This window comes from Chiloscyllium punctatum, chromosome 18, assembly GCF_047496795.1.
Source record: "Chiloscyllium punctatum isolate Juve2018m chromosome 18, sChiPun1.3, whole genome shotgun sequence".
NCBI lineage: Eukaryota > Metazoa > Chordata > Chondrichthyes > Orectolobiformes > Hemiscylliidae > Chiloscyllium > Chiloscyllium punctatum.
The window spans coordinates 87,964,352-87,984,407 of NC_092756.1; the positions used below are offsets into that span (position 1 = coordinate 87,964,352).

Sequence of the window (20,056 nt, forward strand, 5' to 3'; positions counted from 1 at the left end):
CCTTTGCTACGTGTGACGAAAAAGTTACCTTTGATTTTCAGTAGTTTGTTTGAAAGCTGTTTTCACTAATATATTTCACGGGAGGGGTCTTGTGTATATTGTGACCCCGCCTCAGAGTCAGAAGCTCAGGGTTCAAATCCCACCCTTAGGCCTCTCATCTTCAAAATGTGCCCCATGGTCTTGAAATCCTAAGAAAAAGACAACCACTATCAACCCTAACTATACCACTCATTATTTTATAAACCTCTATAACGTGGCTTTCAACCTTTAACGCTTCAGTGAAAGATGTCTCAGCCTTTCTTTATAGCTCAAACCTTCCATAGCCGGCAACATCCTGGTAAATCTCTTCTGTACCTTCCCCAGCTTAATAGTATCCTTCCTATAACTGGGCGACAGTTCAGCAGGGACTGGTCGGGCCGAATTGTCTGTTTCTGTGCTGGATGACCTGATGGACGAGGAAGATGTGCTCAGTGTTCCCTCTAATGTTCTTGCCAGAGGCATGTCCTGCCATCCGTAGACAGCAGCGACTACCAGAACCAGAAGTCAAGGCTGCCATCGGTGTGCCGTCACCATGGCTGGGTGCGTGTAGCTGTGCAGCTTCAAGGAAATACTGAATCTCTTCATAATTGGGCCAGAGCGGATGAGAAATAACCTGCAAATACATTCAACACACCTGACAAGGCAGTAAGAGTCTCCATCTCAGTTACGCAAGGAGGAAAGCTCGCTATCCAGAGCTTCAGTCCATAACATACATGTTGCCATAGTAACCTGAACATCCTGTGAGCCACCAGTAAAGGCAAAGTGGCCATTGTCTCCCCAAACCATAGATCTTCTCTCTTAGAGAGAGCATTGGTAGTGGTTTAACCTGAGGGTCAGCACACCTCAGGCAAAGTGGAGAGGTTGAGAAGGAGAGAACTTCATGGTAGTCTCATCTGGTTGATGGGAATTGAACCCACACTGTTGGCATTACAGACCAGCCATCCAGCCTACTGAGCTAAGCCCACCCCCAGTAACGGATTACACAAGGAATGCAAGAATAAGGGACTACAGGAGGGCAATTCACCCATTTAGTATGTGCCAGCTCTCTCCAGTTCATCTCCCATACCCACATCCTCTCACCACATCATCTCCCACCTTGCTCCTTCTCCATAGGCCTGCACTGTTATCTTTTCAATGCAGCACTTGAGCTCCCACACACTCCAAGCTGAATGGCCACAGTCAGTAGCACTTTGAATTTTCCAATCTGTTTGGAATTGGCCTTACATTTTCATCACTGATGGAGACCCTGGTTTAAGTTGACACGTGCAAGAAAGTTAGGGTTAAACAGATCATTACACCCCACTGGGGTCTATAATGGCGTAGGGTAGTGTCCCTACCACTGAGCTAGGATGCTAGGGTTCAAGTGCCCATCCAAACATGTCATAATATTTCTGAACAGGTTAATTTAAAAATAAACCAAACAAAAATCAGCCATGGCTCATTGGGGACTCTTGTGGTGCAGTGGCAGTGTCCCTATCTCTTAGCCAGAAGGCCTTGGTTCAAATCCCATCTTCTGTAGAGGTGTGTAAATACATTCTTGAATAGGAAATATCAGCCACAGCTCAGTTAAAGCATTGAATTATCAGAAATGCCTTCCCCTGACCTCCCAGCTGAGTCCAAAGGTTGAGTTCAATTCTGACTTTAGAAACGTTAGCCTGAAGTCTTACACAGACAGCGCAATACTGAGGGACTGCTGCACAGTTGGAAGGTGCTGTCTTTCAGGTGAGACATTACGCTGAACCCCTCTCAGTTGGAAACAAAGGATCATGTGGCCCTATTTGTGAGGAAGAGCTGAAGATTTCTCCCTTCCTGAACCAACATCATTAAAACAAATAATTAGACTGTGATCAAATTACCTGCTGATGTTTTTGTGGCTATACCGCAGGAATTGATTTATTGCAAATTGCTTTAACATCCTGAGGGTGTGAAAGATGCTATGCAGTGTTTGTCCCGATTAATTACTGCTGTCCTCAATGAACCGGTCAGCACCTGAACTCAGAGACCCCAACTACAGAAACGCCATTCTATTTTCAATCTAATCATTCCTTGCTTTGACCTGTAGAGTTCTTGTGCCGATGGGTTTACAACGGACTCTCGTTGTTACCTCACTGTTAGAGAACACGGTGGCCAAACTAGTTGAAATCTGTTTGTTTCCTGCAGCACAGGGATTAATAGAAACGTGAGTTTAAACGTAAAGCTGATTTCCATCTTGTTGTACCAATGCAGATAGGAAAGCAGAGTCGGAAGAGATTTAATAATTATTACAGCGCTAGTTTGCCAATGTTCTGTCCTCTACTTGAACATGGGGAGTTCAGCATGGGTAATTTACTCAGGGCTTTCAAGATGAAAATAGCTGACAAAACATCTTCCCTTACATGACCATCCCTGCCCAATGGCTATCCCTCAACCAACATCATCAAGTCATCGGCTACAATTAAATTACTGACCCTGCGCAACCTCCTTCTCAGTGATCACCTTTACACCATCGAGGTCTCTACCATGACCCCGCACACCCCGCCCCCCACCACACAAACACACACACACACACACACACACACATACACACACACACACAGACCCTGGGCATCCCACAAAGTTACAGCTTGGACAACATTATGCCAGTGAACATGACCGTCCCTCAGCATACCACTCCCACCCCCCACACCACACCCCCACCACAATCATTGTCAAACTCACAGTCCTATAGGGAAGCCAGCCAAATCACCATTTCTGATGTTGAAACAGTGGCTGCCGCTAGGTATTGTATTATTCCAAAAAATATTAGGATTAGGAACATTGGAACTGAAGTAGACCATCAGCCCATTGCGCTCTCCCATTCAGTCAGATGATAATCTACCTCAACGTCACTTTCCTGCACTGCCTCCTTTTTTGCCTCTTTATAGTCAGTCTTCAGAAATTGTTCGATTTCCCTCTTAAACCAGCTCAATGACTGTGTTTCCATGGATCCTGGAGTGAAGAATTGTAAGGATTCACCAGCCCCTAACCAAATTACCATGCACTTCGAGAATGCTGTATCACTGAGCTGCCACAATGAACAAAGAACAAAGAAAATTTACAGCCCAGGAACAGGCCCTTCGGCCCTCCAAGCCTGAGCCAATCCAAATCTACTGTCTAAACCTGTCGCCCAATTCCTAAGCATCTGTATCCCTCTACTCCCCACCTACTTATGCATCTGTCCAGACGCATCTTAAATGAATCTATCATGCCTGCCTCTACCACCTCTGCTGGCAACGCATTCCAGTCACCTACTACCAAGCGTGTAAAGTATTTGCCGCGTGTACTCCCGCCCCAACCTTTCATCTCTCACCTTGAAAGCGTGACCTCTCGTTATTGAATCCTTCACCCTGAGAATAAGCTTATCTCTATCTAATCTGTCTTTACCCTTCATGATCTTGTAGACCTCAATCAGGTCCCCCCTCAATCTCCTTTTCTCCAGTGAAAATAAACCTAACATAGTCAACCTCTCTTTATAGCTAGCACCTTCCATACCAGGCAACGTCCTTGTAAACCTTCTCTGCACCCTCTCCAAAGTGTCCACATCCTTTTGGTAATGTGGCGACCAGAACTGTACACATTATTCCAAATGCGCCAACACTTTAACCCATATTTGTATTGCATGATTCTTGTATAGTGTGGGATCGCACAGGAAGGACCTCCATTTTGAGGCATACGGGGCCAGGTTTTGCTGGTTAAACCTCCTGGGATGTTTAAAACATTCTTGACCTCAAATCCGATTGAGCAGTGTAACTACTACAGCCTTCTGGGAACCACAAGACAAACGTCAACTCCTGAACAGAGGTCAACCAGGGTCGAGCAGTGCAGCGTGATGTTCTTTAGCTTTCACAGTCAATAGAGCAAGCTTTCAAGCTTGTACCTGCAGACAAACCAAAACTTGTGGACCATTGATGTTGAGAATTAAAAGTGGCACGGTGGTTCAGTAGTTAGCACTGCTGCCTCACAGCAGCAGGAACTGGAGTTCAATTCCAGCCTTGTGCAGCAGCCTGGGTGGAGTTTGCACCTTCTCCCCCTGTATCTGTGTGGGTTCCCTCCCACCATCCAAAGGTGTGTGGTTCAGATCATGCTGAACGGAAAATAGTGTTCGGTGCATTAGTCAGAGGTACCTATAGGTTAGGGGAATGGGTCAGTGTGGACACATTGGGCTGAAGGGCCTGTTTCCACAGTTTAGGGAATCTAATTAAATCATTTTTTAGGTGATGACAGCGTGACTAAATTTGAACATCCAATGGAGGTGAAATTAAGGAAGTTATTTTACGGGATTTTGGAAGACTGGTCAACACTTGCTCGCCTTTCTCAATGAAAGAAGGCCCATGACTGAAGACACTAAGTATGGCCAGTTAGCTAGAATAGGCTTTATAGGCCAAAGCTTTTCCTATTTAGAGTGAGAGAGTCCCTACAGAAAAAGGCCATTCAATCCATTGAGACTTCACTGAACCTCCAAAGAGGATTCAACCCCCTACTCTGTCCCTGTAACCTTGAATTCCCCATGGCTGACCCACCTAGCCTACATATCCTTAGTTAAAAATCACACAACACCAGATAATAGTCCAACAGGTTTAATTGGAAGCACACTAGCTTTCGGAGCGACGCTCCTTCATCAGGTGATTGTGTATACATCCTTAGACACTATGGACAATATAGCCTGGCCCATCCACCTAATCCACATATGCTTGGACTGTGGGAGGAAATTGGAGCACCCAGAGGAAACCCATGCAGACACGGGGAGAATGTGCAAACGCCACACCGGAGGGTAGAATTGAGCCCGGGTCCCTGACACTGTGAGGCAGCAGTGCTAATCACTGAGCCACCATACCACACTGCCATACTTTCTTCTGCCACTGGGCTACTCACTGGAACAACACTGGGAAGATTCATTAGGATAAACAATTAAAAAGGATCTCCTTATTTTTTTCTTCTTTTTTATCCTCAACTGAGGAGATTCTAATCTCCTGGTATGTCTTTCTTACTTTCTCCTTCCCCCCCACACTACCGCCTAACTGCGGCAGTGCTTGTGTTTTCCCCAGCGCCCATGTTGTGTGTGTGTGCAGGTGAGAGACACAGTGAAAGACACAAGGTGTACAAATCTTGATTCAATTTCCACCACCAGGAAGAAAGGAAACACCAGGGTGGCCAGTGACAAGCAGTATCCTTCACATCAAAGGGCAACTCTGTGTGATCAAATAGTGAAGGGGAGGGCAGAGATTAAATCAAAATAGAGTTGGAGGGGGATATAATACACTCCACTCCCTGCGGCGCCCACCTCTCCCTGAACAGCTAAAGGGAGTTGGTAGACACTGCGTGCTCCTTCTCCAGAGATACCCGGGTTTGGACATAAGGATGTCCTTATATTTTTTTTAACAAGGATGCAGATTTAATTGTAGCATTTTCAAGGGCAATTTACAGAACCAGTAAAATGATTAATCAATTTTTGCCTGTACATTCCAACTATTCATTAGGGAGAAATTATAATCACTTGCAGATATTCAATTGTCATGCTTTTGTTTTAAAGATAGGATGTCCTTATATAATGTTGTCATCATTATCAATTTAATAGTTTAGTTGGCTGGTCAGCTGACAGAGAAATGTCGACAGTGTCGGTTCAATTCCCACACCAACTGAGGTCATCATGAGGGTCTCTCCTTCCCTGGGGTGTGCTGACGTTCAGGTTAAACTCAATACCAGTCGCCTCCCGTGACAAACAGCCTTATGGCCTGATATGATTTTTACTCTAGCATCAAAAACCACTGGCCTTCTCGAAAACACCTAAATGAGTAAAGATAATCAATTATAATCTCAAAGCTGTTCAAATGAAAGAAGGGTTTGGATTGGTGTAGTGTCTTTCACAATCCCAGGATGCCCACAGGTGCTTTACATCCAATGAGATACTGTTGAGCTGTCACCACAGTTGAAAAGAAGGAAACATGATGGACAATTTGTACACAGCAAGATCCCACAAATAGCCACATCATAATGAGAGGATAGTGGGGTATTTTTATGGAAATCTATCAGGACAACTCACAGAATCACTAAACTTTCTACAGCTCTCAGGAGAAAGCCATTCAGCCTCAGTGTCTATGCTGGCTGTCGGAATAAGTAGTTCCCATAGTGCCACTCCCCCTATATTCTCTTTGCACATTCTTCCTTTTCAGATTCCCTCAAATGAATCTGGTTCCACCACACTTTCAGGTATTCCAGACCCTAACCATTCCCTGTGTGAAAATGTTTCTCCTTGTCTCACCATTGCTTCTTTTGTCAGTTACCTTGAACCTATTCCTTCTGATTCTTGATCCACCTGCCAGTCTACACTGTCCAGACACCTCATTCACTTTGAACACCTCTATAGAATCTCTGTACAAACTAATTTTCCCCAACATTCCAGCTTCTCCAATTTGTAACTAAACATCCTTTGGCCTGGAAACTATTCTTGCAAATCCTTGCAGGAAAAGGATTGGCAGATGTTATTGAATAAAATCTATAATTTTAAGTTTGGAGTTCAGGAACACAAGGATCTAAGTGTATATGTCCACATCATTCCCCCCCAGGGAGCAGTGGCTCAATGGTGTTGTCACTGGGCTAGTAATACAGAGACCTATACTAAAGCTCTAGCGACAAAGCTCACTGTTGCATTGGGTGGTATCTGAGCTATTTTGAAAGGAATTGAGAAACCTACACAGAATTCCTTTCAAAATAGTTTAGATGCCACCTGATACCTTAGTGAGATTTGAACCCACATCCCAAGAGCATCCCACTACGAGCCCAATGATATTACCATTGTGTCACTGACTCCCTGGAAAAATAAACTCTCTGCTTCCTACCACCAAACCAAATTTGTATCCAATTTGCCAGCTCACTCTGGATTCCATGTGATCTAACCTTCCAGAGCAGCCTACCATGTGGAACTTATCAAAGGCTTTACTGAAATCCATATAGACAACATCGACCACCCTGCCCTCATCAACCTTCCTGGTCACTTCATCAGAGAACTCTAGCAAATTTGTGAGACATGATCACCCACTCACAAAGCCATACTGACTACTCCTAATCAAACTCTATCTTTCCAAATGTATGTATACTTTATCCCTCAGAGTCTTCTCAAATAACTTAGATCCTTCTGTTCCTGCACTGCCATTTAAAATTATAGCCTTTATTCAATAACATCTGTCGATCCTTTTCCTACATCATAGATACAAGCAAAAATAAAATACAAATCAGGAACAGGATTGAGCTACTCATCATCCACCCCTCCCCAACCTTTTTTGTCTTTCATGAAGATTATGATTGATCTGGCATTAGCCTCAGCTCTGCACTCATACACATGCTCCGTTGACTCCCAAATTAGTCAAGAGGCGTTCGGAGAGTGGATGGTTGAGGACAATGAGTGGTCTTGGCCAAGAGGGTGGTAGATTTAAAATAGAAACAAGGAGGATTGATCACTCTCCAAGGATTGTGAAGCTGTGCAATTCGCTACATGATGGATGCTGGACACTGAGTAAATTTGAGGACATGGACAAATTTTGAAATTGGTCATGGTGAAATAACTCCACCAAAGCCAGCAATCTGTCACTGAGTCACCCTTTACTTACACGTATATTGTACATGACACTGACCCAGCCAGCACAGAGCCGGCTGCCCAGGGTGAACAGAACTCCCATCATGCTCCTATTTATCTGTCAGCCAGGGCTCCCTGATTGGAGCAGATTAACAGCCTCAATCAGGGACCTCACACTCTATGAGGGCCACCTGGCTGACCTTGCTACCATCACGACACATGGGTTGAAGGGTTATAGGGAGTGAGGCTGACATGAGATCAGCCGTGATCATAATAAGTAGCAGAGCAGGCTTGAGGGGCTGAATGGCCTACTCCTGCTCCTAGTTCTTATGCTCTGTCTACCTGAAAAATATTCAGCTTCCACTGTTTTCTGGGGAAGAAAGTTCCAGAGACTCAATGAGAGAAAGACATTCCCCTCATCTCTGTTGAGTCCTAAATTTGTTCCTTTCACATCCTCCCGAGGTGGTAGTTGGGAATTTATTGCAAAGTCTGAAAGATAGATGTTCGTTTTTATGGGACGTTTGATGGGGTCAGATGGAAAATATTAATTTGCTAGTGTTATGTAATAAAGTACAGTGGGTGGTGGGAATATGCTGTTGTGCATAATGCTCTTTACAGGATAGCAGATTTGAAAAGGTCAGTAGGATTTACTTCAGAGTAGAATATGACTCAAGTTAAACACTAGGGCTGCTGTAAATTATAAGATGCCAACTGTAATCTCCATGTACTGTCATCGTCTGATGGAATTAGACAGATATTGCTTCCATGTTACACACCGCAGGCAGTAACTCGAGATGATTTATGTAAAAAGTACTCAGACAGAGATCAAGCTAACAAGGAGTATATTCACACTGGAGATTTACTCCACTCGTTCCTGGGATGAAGGGGACTTGTCTGTCAAGGATAGGTCGAGCAGGTTGGAGTCTAGAAAGCGAGGTGATCTGCTGATTTGATTAATTGTTGTGATTAATTGTTGTCACATGTACCTGGGTACAGTGAAAGGTTTTGCTTTGTGTGGAGTCCAGGCAACATACAGCACATTGGGTAATAGAACAGAGTAAGGAAGACAATGCAGAGAGGGTGCTCAAACAGCGAGGTCAACATTAAATTTAAAATTTGAGAGCTCCATTCAGAAGTCTAAGAACAGTGGGAAGAAGATATTCTTGAACCTGATAGTACGTCATAGAATCATAGAGTCCTACCACAGAGACAGTCTCTTCAGTCCAAACTGGTCCATGCTGTCCAAAAGGTCCGTTCACGCTAACACCATTTCCCTGCACTTATTCGTCCAATCCTTTCCTATCGGTGTTTAACTTTGCCCAAATGCCTTTTAATGCTGTTCATGTTCCTGCCTCAACCACTTCCACTGGCAGCTTATTCCATATGCGTACCACCCTCTGTGTAAAAAACGTTGCCCCTCAGGTTCCCTTTTATTCTTTCCCCTCTGACCTTAAACTGATACCCTCTAGTCCTCGATTCCCTAACTCTGGGGAAAAGATTGAGTGCATTCACCCTATCCATGCCTCTCATGATCTTATACACTTCTATAAGATCCCCCCCCTCAGTCTCCTACACTCTAGCTTGTCTAATCTCTCCAACTCAGATCCTTGAGTCCTTGCAACATCCTTGTAAATTTCTTCTGCACTCTTTCCAGTTAAATAACATCCTTCCTAAAGCTGAACACAATACTCCAAGTGTGGCCTCAACACGTCCTGTATAACTGCAACACAACTTCCCAACTTCTAAAATCACTGCCCTGACTGATGAAGGCCAGTGTGCCAAAAGCCTCCTTCACTGCCCCGTCTACCTGTGACTCCACTTTCAGAGAACCATGCACCTGAACTGCAAGATCCCTCTGTTCCACTCACTCCTTAAGGCTCTACCATTCACCATGAAACTCCTATCTTGATTTGACTTTCTAAATGCAAGATCTCACACTTATCTATATTAAACTCCATCTGCCATTTCTTGGCCTACTTCCCCAGCTGATCAAGGTCCTGTTGCAGTTTCTGATAACTTTCCTCATTGTCCACGATACCATATATTTTCGTGTCATCAGCAAAATTACTGATCATGTGTTGTACATAGATAACAACCAGCAATGTGCCCTGTACCAACCACCGAGGCACTCCACTCGTCACAGGCCTCCAGTCCAACAAGCATCCTTCCACTATTATCCTCTGCTTCCTACCATCCAATTTGCCAGCTCGCTCTGGATTCCATGCAATTGAACCGTCCAGATCAGCCTACCATGTGGAACTTATCAAAGGTTTTACTGAAATCCATATAGACAACATCTATCGCCCCGCCTTCATCAATCTTCCTGGTCACTTCATCAAAGAGCTCTAACAAATTTGTGAGGCATAATCACCCACTCACAAGCCATACTGACTACTCTTAATCAAACCCTGTCTTTCCAAATGCATGTATATCTTATCTCTCAGAATCTTCTCAAGTAACTTACCCACCACAAGTTTCAGGTTTACTCTAAAGTTCCTAGGCTTTCCTTTGCAGCCCTTCTTGAATTCACTACCCTCCGGTCTTTTGGGTCCTCACCCATGGCTAACGCTGATGCAAAAATAGCAGCCAGGGCCCCCTCAATTTTTTCTCTAGCCTCTTGCAGTGTTCTTGGATATACCTGGTCAGGACGAGGAGATTTATCCACATTCATATGTTCTAACATATCCAACACCTCCTCTCCTGCGAAATGGACTGTCCCCAGGTTATCACCACTAACATCCCAAGTTCTGAAGTCTTCATGTCTTTCCCCATGATAAATACAGAGGAGAAATATTCATTGAGAACCTCACCCATCTCCTCACACATACATGGCCTTGGGGGGTCCTTGCGGGGGGGTTCTATTCTCTCTTTAGTTATTGTTTTACCTTATTCTACTTAAAGTACCTCTTTGGATTCACCCTAATCTTCTCAGCCAAGGTTATCTTGTGTGTTTAAGGTTTGAGTGAAACATATAAGATTCTGAGAGGGCTTAATAAAGCAGATTAGCCCTCTGTGGGGTAAGAATGCAGAACAACAGGTTTCTTTTAGAATTAGAATACCGACAAGTCCATACTGACCCTCCAAAGAGTAACCCACCCAGACCCATTCCCTACCCTATATTTACCCTTGACTAATAACCTACACTACGGGTAATTTATCCAACAGCTGGTTTGAAGCACTACCACTTGCGTGGGCATAATACTGGTAGAGAAAACATCATGGCAAACTGTACTGGCAGTCAGCACTGTTTGAACAGAAAGTGTTGGAAGTGTTATGCCTGATTGGAGATGTGATCACTCCAGCCCCCCCCCCTTGCCACCAATGCCTGAAATCACTCAAACAATACTGCGGGGCACCTGTCCTTTTTGAATAAGATTTTAAAATGGACTTGGTGGCTCAACCCCAGTGAGTGTTTTCCCCAACTCTGAAGCCTCCTGGCAAGGTTTGTTCAGGATCTGACGGCTGGTTACCAATTTCCCTCTCAGTGAGGTGAGCTCCCCCCCGCCCTGTCTCCCTCCCCCTCCCCCCCACCCCATCCCAGTAGCTTTCAGCCCCATTCAAAGAGAACGAGTGTGAGAAATGTAGGAACAGATGGTGGCTATTCAGCCCCTTCCATTAGACCACGGCAGACCTCCATCAGTCGGCCATGGAGACCTGCTCCTGCCACCTCTACCAGTCTGGGTGAGGGTTATTTGAGCTAATTTTCGGCTGTCAATCCGATTTTGTCTGCAGCCTATTTGAGTGATGAGTACTTGAGAATACACCACCATGGAGTAACTTCAGAAAAAGCACTGGACTTAGGCAGCAGGAAGGTTTTTTTTTTCAGAGTGAACAGAACCTCTGACCATCCTGTTTTTTTTTTAACAGCCACACTACTGCCTAACTGCGGTAGTGCTTATTTTCTCCCCAGCACCCATGTTGTGTGTTGCAGGTGTGAGACACAGTGAAAGACAAGCAGGAAGGTTTATTGTGTGATAGCAACCGTACATTTCTTCAGGAATAGTGACTAGGATCTTATGGAAGAAGGCCATTCAGCCCATTGAATCCACACCGATCCTCTGAAGAGTGTCTTACCCAGATCCACGCCTCTACGCTATCCCTGTAATCCTGCCTTTCCCAAGGCTAACCCACCTAACGTTCCGGGATACTGTGGGGCAATCTAGCATGGCCAATCCACCCAACCCACATGTCTTTGGACTGTGGGAGAAAACTGGAGGATACTCATGCAGACACGGGGGGAGAACGTGCAAACTCCTTGCAGGCGGTCGCCCGAGGCTGGAATCGAACCCGGGTCCCTGGCGCTGTGGGACATCAGTGCTAACCACTGAGCCACCGTGCTGCACAAAATGGGCACAGAAGAGCTTGAACCCGCAATCATCCGCTAGCATCCCGATGAACACCCAAGTCAGATGCTTTATCCATTTGGCCAAACGGTCCGCTCTGGCTCGAGCATCTTATGCCACTGGATTCTGACGTTGTCATGTTTTGTTTTTAACGGTCACTTTCCAACCCAATCCCTCTATGCCTCCCTGCACCCTCCCCGCTCCCCCATCCTTCTCCCCATCCCCCTCCTCCCAGTCCAATGTGCCTGGGATATAGTCCGCTGTAAAATGGAGCTTTGACAATCTTCTCTTTCTTTCCAGGGGACAAAGGTGAAAAGGGTGAACGGGGGCCCCATGGGAAACATGGCAAGGAAGGCCCGATAGGAATCCAAGGCCCAATGGGGCATAAAGGAGAGCGGGGGCTGGCAGGAATCCCTGGTGACTCCTACAAGCAACACTACTCGGCCTTCTCTGTAGGCCGCAAGAAAGGATTGCACAGCAGTGACTACTACCAAACCTTGCTCTTTGACACGACCTTTGTGAACCTCTACGGCCACTTCAACATGTTCAAGGGCAAGTTCTACTGCTACATCCCCGGAATTTACTACTTCAATCTCAACATCCACACGTGGAACTTTAAGGAGACCTACCTTCACATCATGAAGAACGACCAGGACATGGTCATCTGCTATGCTCAGCCCAGTGACCGTAGCATCATGCAGAGCCAGAGCATCATGCTGGAGCTGGAAGAGAACGATGAGGTTTGGGTGCGCCTTTACAAGCGGGAGCGGGAAAACGCCGTCTACAGTGACGATGTCGACATTTACGTCACCTTCAATGGTTATTTGATAAAACCCAGCCTGGACTGAGACACCCCTTCATTTCTTCCTTTCTCTTTCTCTTTCACGCTCTCTGTCTGTGGGGAAATATTGCCCATCAAAGAGAAGACCGTTGAGTTATAAATGGGACCATCTCCTCAGCTACCCAATTTAAAAAGTCTTCATTTACCTACCTGGAATCACCCGTGTTCTTTCTCCTTAGCGAAAAAGCCACATTGGTGTCACAACAAATGTATACTTCTTTAAAGCAATGTCAAAAGACCAAATTGAATTCATAAATTTAGGCCCTACATCTTTCCTCTCTATGATAGACCCAGTGCAAAAAGTCTACTGCATTCACATTTCACGTCTCCCATGGCAACGCAGACTGTGGATCTAAGTTTTCATGTGAAACAGGGTTAGGTCCAAGAAGTGGGTGTGCAGACACAAACTAGGCCCCATTTCTCAGAATCAGAAATTCTCCCACAGTTTCCTTTCAATAAGTAGGGGCCTGTGTCTGTGTAGCGCCTTTCATGACCTCAGGAATTTCCAAAGTGCTTTGCGGTGAATGGAGTGACTTTGTAGGCGTCTGTTGTAATGTAGGGAGGCAGCAGCACAGCAGGATCCCACAATGCCATAGAGGGCCTGTGGTGGCGACGAGAGCTACATGGCACAGATACTGGAGATTTGAATTTTAAAAATAGAGAGTACTTTAGAAAACGCAGCAGGGCTGGCAGTTTCTGTAAAGAGAGAAACAGTTAACATTTCGTGTCCAGTATGACCCTTCTTCAGAGTCCAATTTGACCATTCTGAGGAACTTCTTTCGTGAGTTGGTTAAGAGACAAATCTGGCCTGGATACTCTTCCCGCTCAGTGAAGTGGTGCTATGATATCTTTCACATTCTCCTGACAGATATAATACCATGTCCGAAAAAAACGTCTTCAACAGTGCAGCACTCCCTCAGGTCTGACCAAATCTCAATTCATGTATTCTCACACCAGCTGAGTTACCATGAAGGACTCTTATCCTCAAACAAAAACCGAAACAACTGTGGCTGCTGGAAATCGGAAACAAAACCAGAAGTTGTTGGAGAAACTCAGCAGGTCTTGGCAGCATCTGTGGAGAGAGAAGCAGAGTTAACATTCGTAAACCAGTGACCCTTCATCACCGTGAACTCTGCTTTATCTCTGCACAAGTGCTGCCAGACCTGCTGAGTTTCTCCAGCAATTTCTGTCTTTGTTGCCCCTTCTTAACCTTGTCTGGTGATCCTCAGGTTAAACCATCGCCAGTCATCACTCTCTAATGAGACTCTCTCTATGGCCCAGTCAGATCATGGTGACTTTACCTGTATATTCAAAATGGATGGTACTAAATCAGATGGAAACCGCCTGTCAAAGGGTGGGGGGGGTCGCTGGTGGGCGATAAGGGTGTTGAAAGACATCCTTCCATGTGGGTCAACTATAACGACAAATAAATCTTCGCTCTTTTCCTTTGCTGTCCCTCACCTGCTCCTCACCTCAGGGAGTGGCAGATCCTGGAGTCGAACGCGATGGGATTTTACAATTACTTGGGGCTAACTTTGATGGTCCTGCTGGGATGTTTTGCTTAAGGAACTGATCCAGGAACTCTGAGCAGGTTTGTGACGTGCAAGACTGTGGGGTGGCGTTGTCATTTCGGTGAGATGTTAAGCTGAGGTCTGATCTTCCCGTTCAGGTGGATCCTATTGCGCTGTTAAAACTGAAGAGGTCTCCCTCATGCCTTGGCCAACATTTATCCCTCAACGCTATCACTAGAACAGGTTTAGCCAATCACAGCTTTTCCTGGGAGCTTGCTGTGTGCACATTCTTCAATAATGGCTACACTTTGAAACGGCTTCACTGTCTCTAAAGTGCTTCAGTGGTGTACATCCCCGGGTGCTATACAATTGCAGGTTTTTTTGCAGCAGGCCAGCAGCTGTCCCTGGTTCTCAGGCTCAAAGGACAACCCCCACAGGCCCTGACTGGCTTCACACAATGTCTCCAGCCGTACCCTGTGCAAACACATTCTCCTGGACAATGGCTGCTCTCTCCTTGCAGCTGCCCAAGAGATGCACAAGCAACGCTTTTCAAAGCAGGGAAACTGTAGGGATCCACCCCAATGGGAAATTTCTGCTCCTCCTCCCTCATCTGCCGACCTCAATGTGATGGGCTAATGATTCAGAGGAAGGAGTCACCTTCAGGGCTTCAGGCTTTACCCAAAGCCAAGGGAGAAAGTGAAGAGTCAGAGTCAGAGTCGAAAAGTGCGGCGCTGGAAAAGCACAGCAGGTCTGGCAGCATCCGAGGAGCCAGAGAATCAATATTTCGGGCATAATCCCTTCATCAGGAAGATGATGAAGAGCTTATGCTCGAAACGTCGACTCTCCTGCTCCTCGGATGCTGCCTGACCGGCTGTGCTTTTCCAGCACCACACTTCTTGACTGGGAAAAAGATCTTGTCGATTTACCCTATCCATGCCCCTCATGATTTTTTTTAAGCCTCTACAAGGTCACCCCTCAGCTTCCGACACTCCAGGGGAAACAACCCCAGCCTGTTCAGCCTCTCCTGATGAAAAGCTTGCGCTCAAAATGTCAACTCTCCTGCTCCTCAGATGCTGCCTGGCTGGCTGTGCTTTTCCAGCTCCACACCTTTTGACCAAAACCAATGGAGTCTACTGTCTGGTCTCTTAGCAACATGCAGTTCCTCTGATGATAGCTAATATGGCTTCAAAACCAATGATGCAGTCAACCCTGCTGTCAACTCTCTTATTGACAGCACTTTGCCCTCATTATGGACACTGTCTTAATCATGTCACCAGATATTTGGCATCTAACTGTCAAACTAACTGATACAGACAATCCTTCTGATAACACATTGCCATTCAGGAGTATAAAGTCCCCATAGCCCCATAGGGCTGATCTCTCATTGGAGGGAGAGAGATGACTGATGGTGGTTTAACCTGAGGGTCACCAATGGGCAAGGTTAGGAAGGTGTGACCTTCATAATAACCCCAGCTGGTGCGGGAATTGAACCCACGCTGTTGACATTACTCTGCATCAGTGAGCAGCCATCCAGCCAACTGCATTAACAAACCTATCCTGAAGTTTAGTTGTGTATTTTATATCTCTCAGAGTAATGCAGAGATAAGCTGAAAATGTGTTGCTGGAAAAGCGCAGCAGGTCAGGCAGCATCCAAGGAACAGGAGAATCGACGTTTCGGGCATTAGCCCCTGAAGAAGGGCTTATGCCCGAAACGTCGATTCTCTTGTTCCTTGGATGCTGCCTGACCTGCTGCGCTTTTCCAGCAACACATTTTCAGCTCTGATCTCCAGCATCTGCAGTCCTCACTTTCTCCTCCCTAAGGCAGAGATGACACTACTTTGCAAGCATACGATAAGATTATTCACAAGTATTAAACTATTCCCGCAAGCACAGAGTGTCTGCACTCAGGTCTACAGGTCAGCTTCTGCATGCTTTCAATGATATCTGTTTATTTTGCTCCAGTCCCTACCTGTGTTTAATCATTCAAGTACAGTGAACGTGGATCAGTGACCAGACTGGCATCAAACAACTAAACACTACACATAGCGTAAGAAAGGTGCTCATTCCAACAATTGTTAATGAATGCCACGAAATAAGTCATAAAATGAGTTGTCAGATCACCCCTACTGTCTGCCCACATTGACCTAGTGAACATAAGCTTTGATATATATATATAAGTTGATAAAATCTGAAATTCCCTTTCTGCTGCTCTGTCTTCCTGTTAAGGTGCTTCTAAAAACCTACCTCTCCGACAAAATTTTTGTTCGCATGCCTGAACGTGGGCTTGGTGCTATATGACATTCGATAACACCCACGTCAGCGACTTTAGGGTGCTTGACTATGTTAAAGGTGCTATGTAAATGCAGGTTGCTTGTTGTTGAGATGGGTTAAGGGTGAACCCCAACCCCCCCTCCCCCCTAACCTCATGGTCAGAATTTCCCATCGCAACGAGGCAGTCAGTTAACACATTACTCACAGAGCTGCTTGCAGATGGTCTGGGAGATGTGGCTGCAAGGCAGCAGAAAGCTGAAGCTATGGGAATGTACGTGGGGCCACACGAGTGGATACTTGGGGGAGGGGGGGGCTCAAGATTAAATGCACTAAATGGGGCATCTGTTCAGCCAGCAACAGAGCGTTTGTCTAAGGTAAAACAAAGAGCTGCAGATTCTGGAAATCTGCGATTCTGGCGGAGACATTGCTAGGGGAGGGGAGAGCAATCAGAGTTAATGCCTTGGGTCCAGAGACACCTTTTCAGTACTGGGTTCTGGACCCGAAACATTAATTCTGTTTCTCTCTCCGCAGATGCTGCCAGACCTGCTGAGTTTCTCTAGCACTTTCTGCTTTCGTGGCAGAGTATTTGCCAATGGGATCAGCAATATATCAGCGTGTAATCTCTCTCTGATTGCTTGCCCATCCACTGGCAGGGGACATAGGGTGGCAGCTGAAGAAGGGCTAATTTTTGTTTGCAAAATAGACCTGGTCGATTTGGTGACCTTCCTGTCAGTAACAAACCATCAGAAGTGACAGAAAGTGTTTTTCTCTTCCTTTCTGTTCACTTCACTGGCTAGGCCAGCATTTATTGCCCCTCCCTAATTGCCCAGAGGGCAGTTAAGAGTCAACCCCATTGCTGTGGGTCTGGATTTATTTTTTTGATGTTTGATTTGGTTTATTATTGACACATGTACCTTAGTACAGTGAAAAGTTTTGTTCTGCGTGCAGTACATACAATACAAAGCGTGTTATGGTAATAGAACAGAGAGGCTGCAGATTAACACTCAAACTTGAGAGGTCCATTCAGAAGTCTAATAACAGTGGGCAAGAAGTTGTTCTTGAATCTACATGGAGTCAAATGTAGGCCAGACCAGGTAAGGGTGGCAGATTTTCTTCCCTCAAGGGCATTAATGGAGCAGAGGAGCTTTTTTTTAATGACAATGGCATGGTCACCATTTTCCTTTATTGAATTCAAATGGCACCATCTGCCAAGCCCCAGAGATGTTGGTTTGGGGAGTCACTGGTTTATAAGCCCAGTGATATTATGGCTACATCACCGTCTCTGCCCTGTGTGCCCACTGTCTTTCAACAGCAGGTGGAACCGGAAATCCCAGCCGTGAGTGCAGGTCGTTCTGCTATAACATGCATTTCATTAACGTGGATTTGATGCAACGCGATTGACGATTTGGGGACACTGTTTCTAAAGTGCAATCTTTTAAAACATGTATTGGCTGTAACGCGATTACAGTGGCAACTCTTAATGTTCTGTTTCTAAAACGCAATGTTTCTATAACTTGGGATTGCACCAGAATGCAACCCTCACGTTATAGAAGAACTACCCTGCATTCCCTTCATCTCTTACACTACCCCTTCAGCTGTCTGGGCTCCTGGCTCAGGAATGTCCTGCCTAGAACCTTTTGCCTTTCTCTCTCTCTTTCCTCTTTTGAGATAATTCCTTAAACCTACCTCTTTGACCAAGCCGTTGGTCACATGGGTTAATGCTTTCTGCTTTAGCTCAGCGTCAATCTTTTTCTGTGACGTGCCTCGGGATTTTTTTTTGACCACATTAAAAGTGCTATATGAATACAAGTTCTGCTTGTTTTTTTTCAGTCAGAACACGTGCACATATGCTTAAGATAACTTGTCAAAATGAATCAACATCCATAATGTTTCTTCCGGGTGTTCCAGATTCCTCCCACAGTCCAAAGATGCACAGGTTAGAGAGAACTGGCGATGCTAAATTGCCCCATAGTGTCCAGGGATGTGCAGGCCAGGATTGGCTGTGCTAAATTGCCCTGTAGCATCCAGGGATGTGTAGGCTAGCCACAAGAAATGCAGGGAGACAGGGTAGGGGGATGGATCTGAATGGGATACACTTCAGAGGGTTGGTATGGACTGTGATGGAGAGACTGTAGAGATTCTAAAACAGACACTGAATATATTTGCATGTTCGGGTCCAATTATCATTTTGCACTCTAACTCCATCTTACCGTGCAACATGGCGAGAGGATTGACTGATACAGTTTCATGCCAGGAATCATCTTTGTATATTGAGAGTATTGTTATTTCAGACTACCTCTCAGGGGGTAAACTCACTTATGTCAGAACAGATTTGCTTTGCATTAGCCACTATTGGGAGGACATGTTTTCTGTGGCTGTCACGAAACTTTGTGGGGTGTACTTTGACATGACAGAGGCTGGAAAAGTGAACAGCTAAGCTTCTTGACAAATAATCCCTCTCCGAAAGGTTAGCCTGTCTATCCTCCTCTTGTACTGAAGCACCACCTGTGTATTTCAAATGCTTTCTCCACCTTGCTTCATATTCCAGTGTTTACAGAGTTTTCTCCCTCACTAACTCTCTCCATTAGGCTCCTTCTGTCTCTTCAGTTGCCATATTTGTGAGTACGAGTCGAGAGTGTGGTGCTGGAAAAGCACAGCAGGTCAGGCAGCATCCAAGGAGCAGGAAAATTGACATTTCAGGCATAGGCCCTTCGTCGGAATGTCGACTCTCCTGCTCCTTGGATACTGTGCTTTTCCAGCGCCACATTTTTCGACTCTGACTCTCTAGCATCTGCTGCCCTCACTTTCTCCACATCTGTCAACACACCTATTTGTGACGTCAACACATTTCGAACCTTTGAAATTCAGAGCAGGAGTAGGCCATTTGGCCCTTAGAGCCTGTTCTACCATTCAATGCAACCATGGTTGATCCTCTATCTCAATGTCAGTGTTCTGCTTTCTCCCCAATTGCCTTGATGTCTTTAGCATTAACAAATTTATAGAGTCATCCAGCACAGAAACAGACCCTTCGGCCCAGCCACTCCATACCAACCATAATCCCAAACTCGACTAGTCCCACCTGCCTGCTCCTGGCCTATATCCCTCCAATGCTTTCTCATTCATGTACTTATCCAAATGTCTTTTAAACATTGTAACTGTACCCACATCCACCACTTCCTTTGGAAGTTCATTCCACACAGAAACCACCCTCTGTGTAAAACATTTGCCCCTTACGTCCTTTTAAAATCTCTCTCCCCTCACCTTAAAACTGTGCACCCTAGTCTTGAAATCCCCCATCCTAGGGAAAAGACACCGACTGTCAACTCTATCTATACCCCTCGTTATTTTATAAACTTCTATCAGGTCACCTCTCAACTTCCCACACTCCAGTGAAAATAGTTCCGGCCTATCCAGCCTTTCTTTATAACTCAAACCTTCCCCACCCGGCCACATCCTGGGAAAT

At 45.5% G+C, this 20,056-nt stretch overlaps 1 protein-coding gene across 4 annotated transcripts in view; it reads left to right on the forward strand.

The window, feature by feature from the left end:
- LOC140489285 (complement C1q tumor necrosis factor-related protein 1-like) overlaps positions 1–15,104 on the forward strand; it is a 52,133-nt gene extending 37,029 nt beyond the window's left edge. For all 4 annotated transcript variants that reach the window (XM_072588669.1, XM_072588668.1, XM_072588671.1 and 1 more), the window contains one exon: positions 12,271–15,104. In XM_072588669.1, the coding sequence (XP_072444770.1) occupies positions 12,271–12,818 (548 nt within the window). In that variant the 3' untranslated portion in view covers positions 12,819–15,104. The remainder of the gene's footprint in view (positions 1–12,270) is intronic.
- Positions 15,105–20,056: the final 4,952 nt, after the last annotated feature.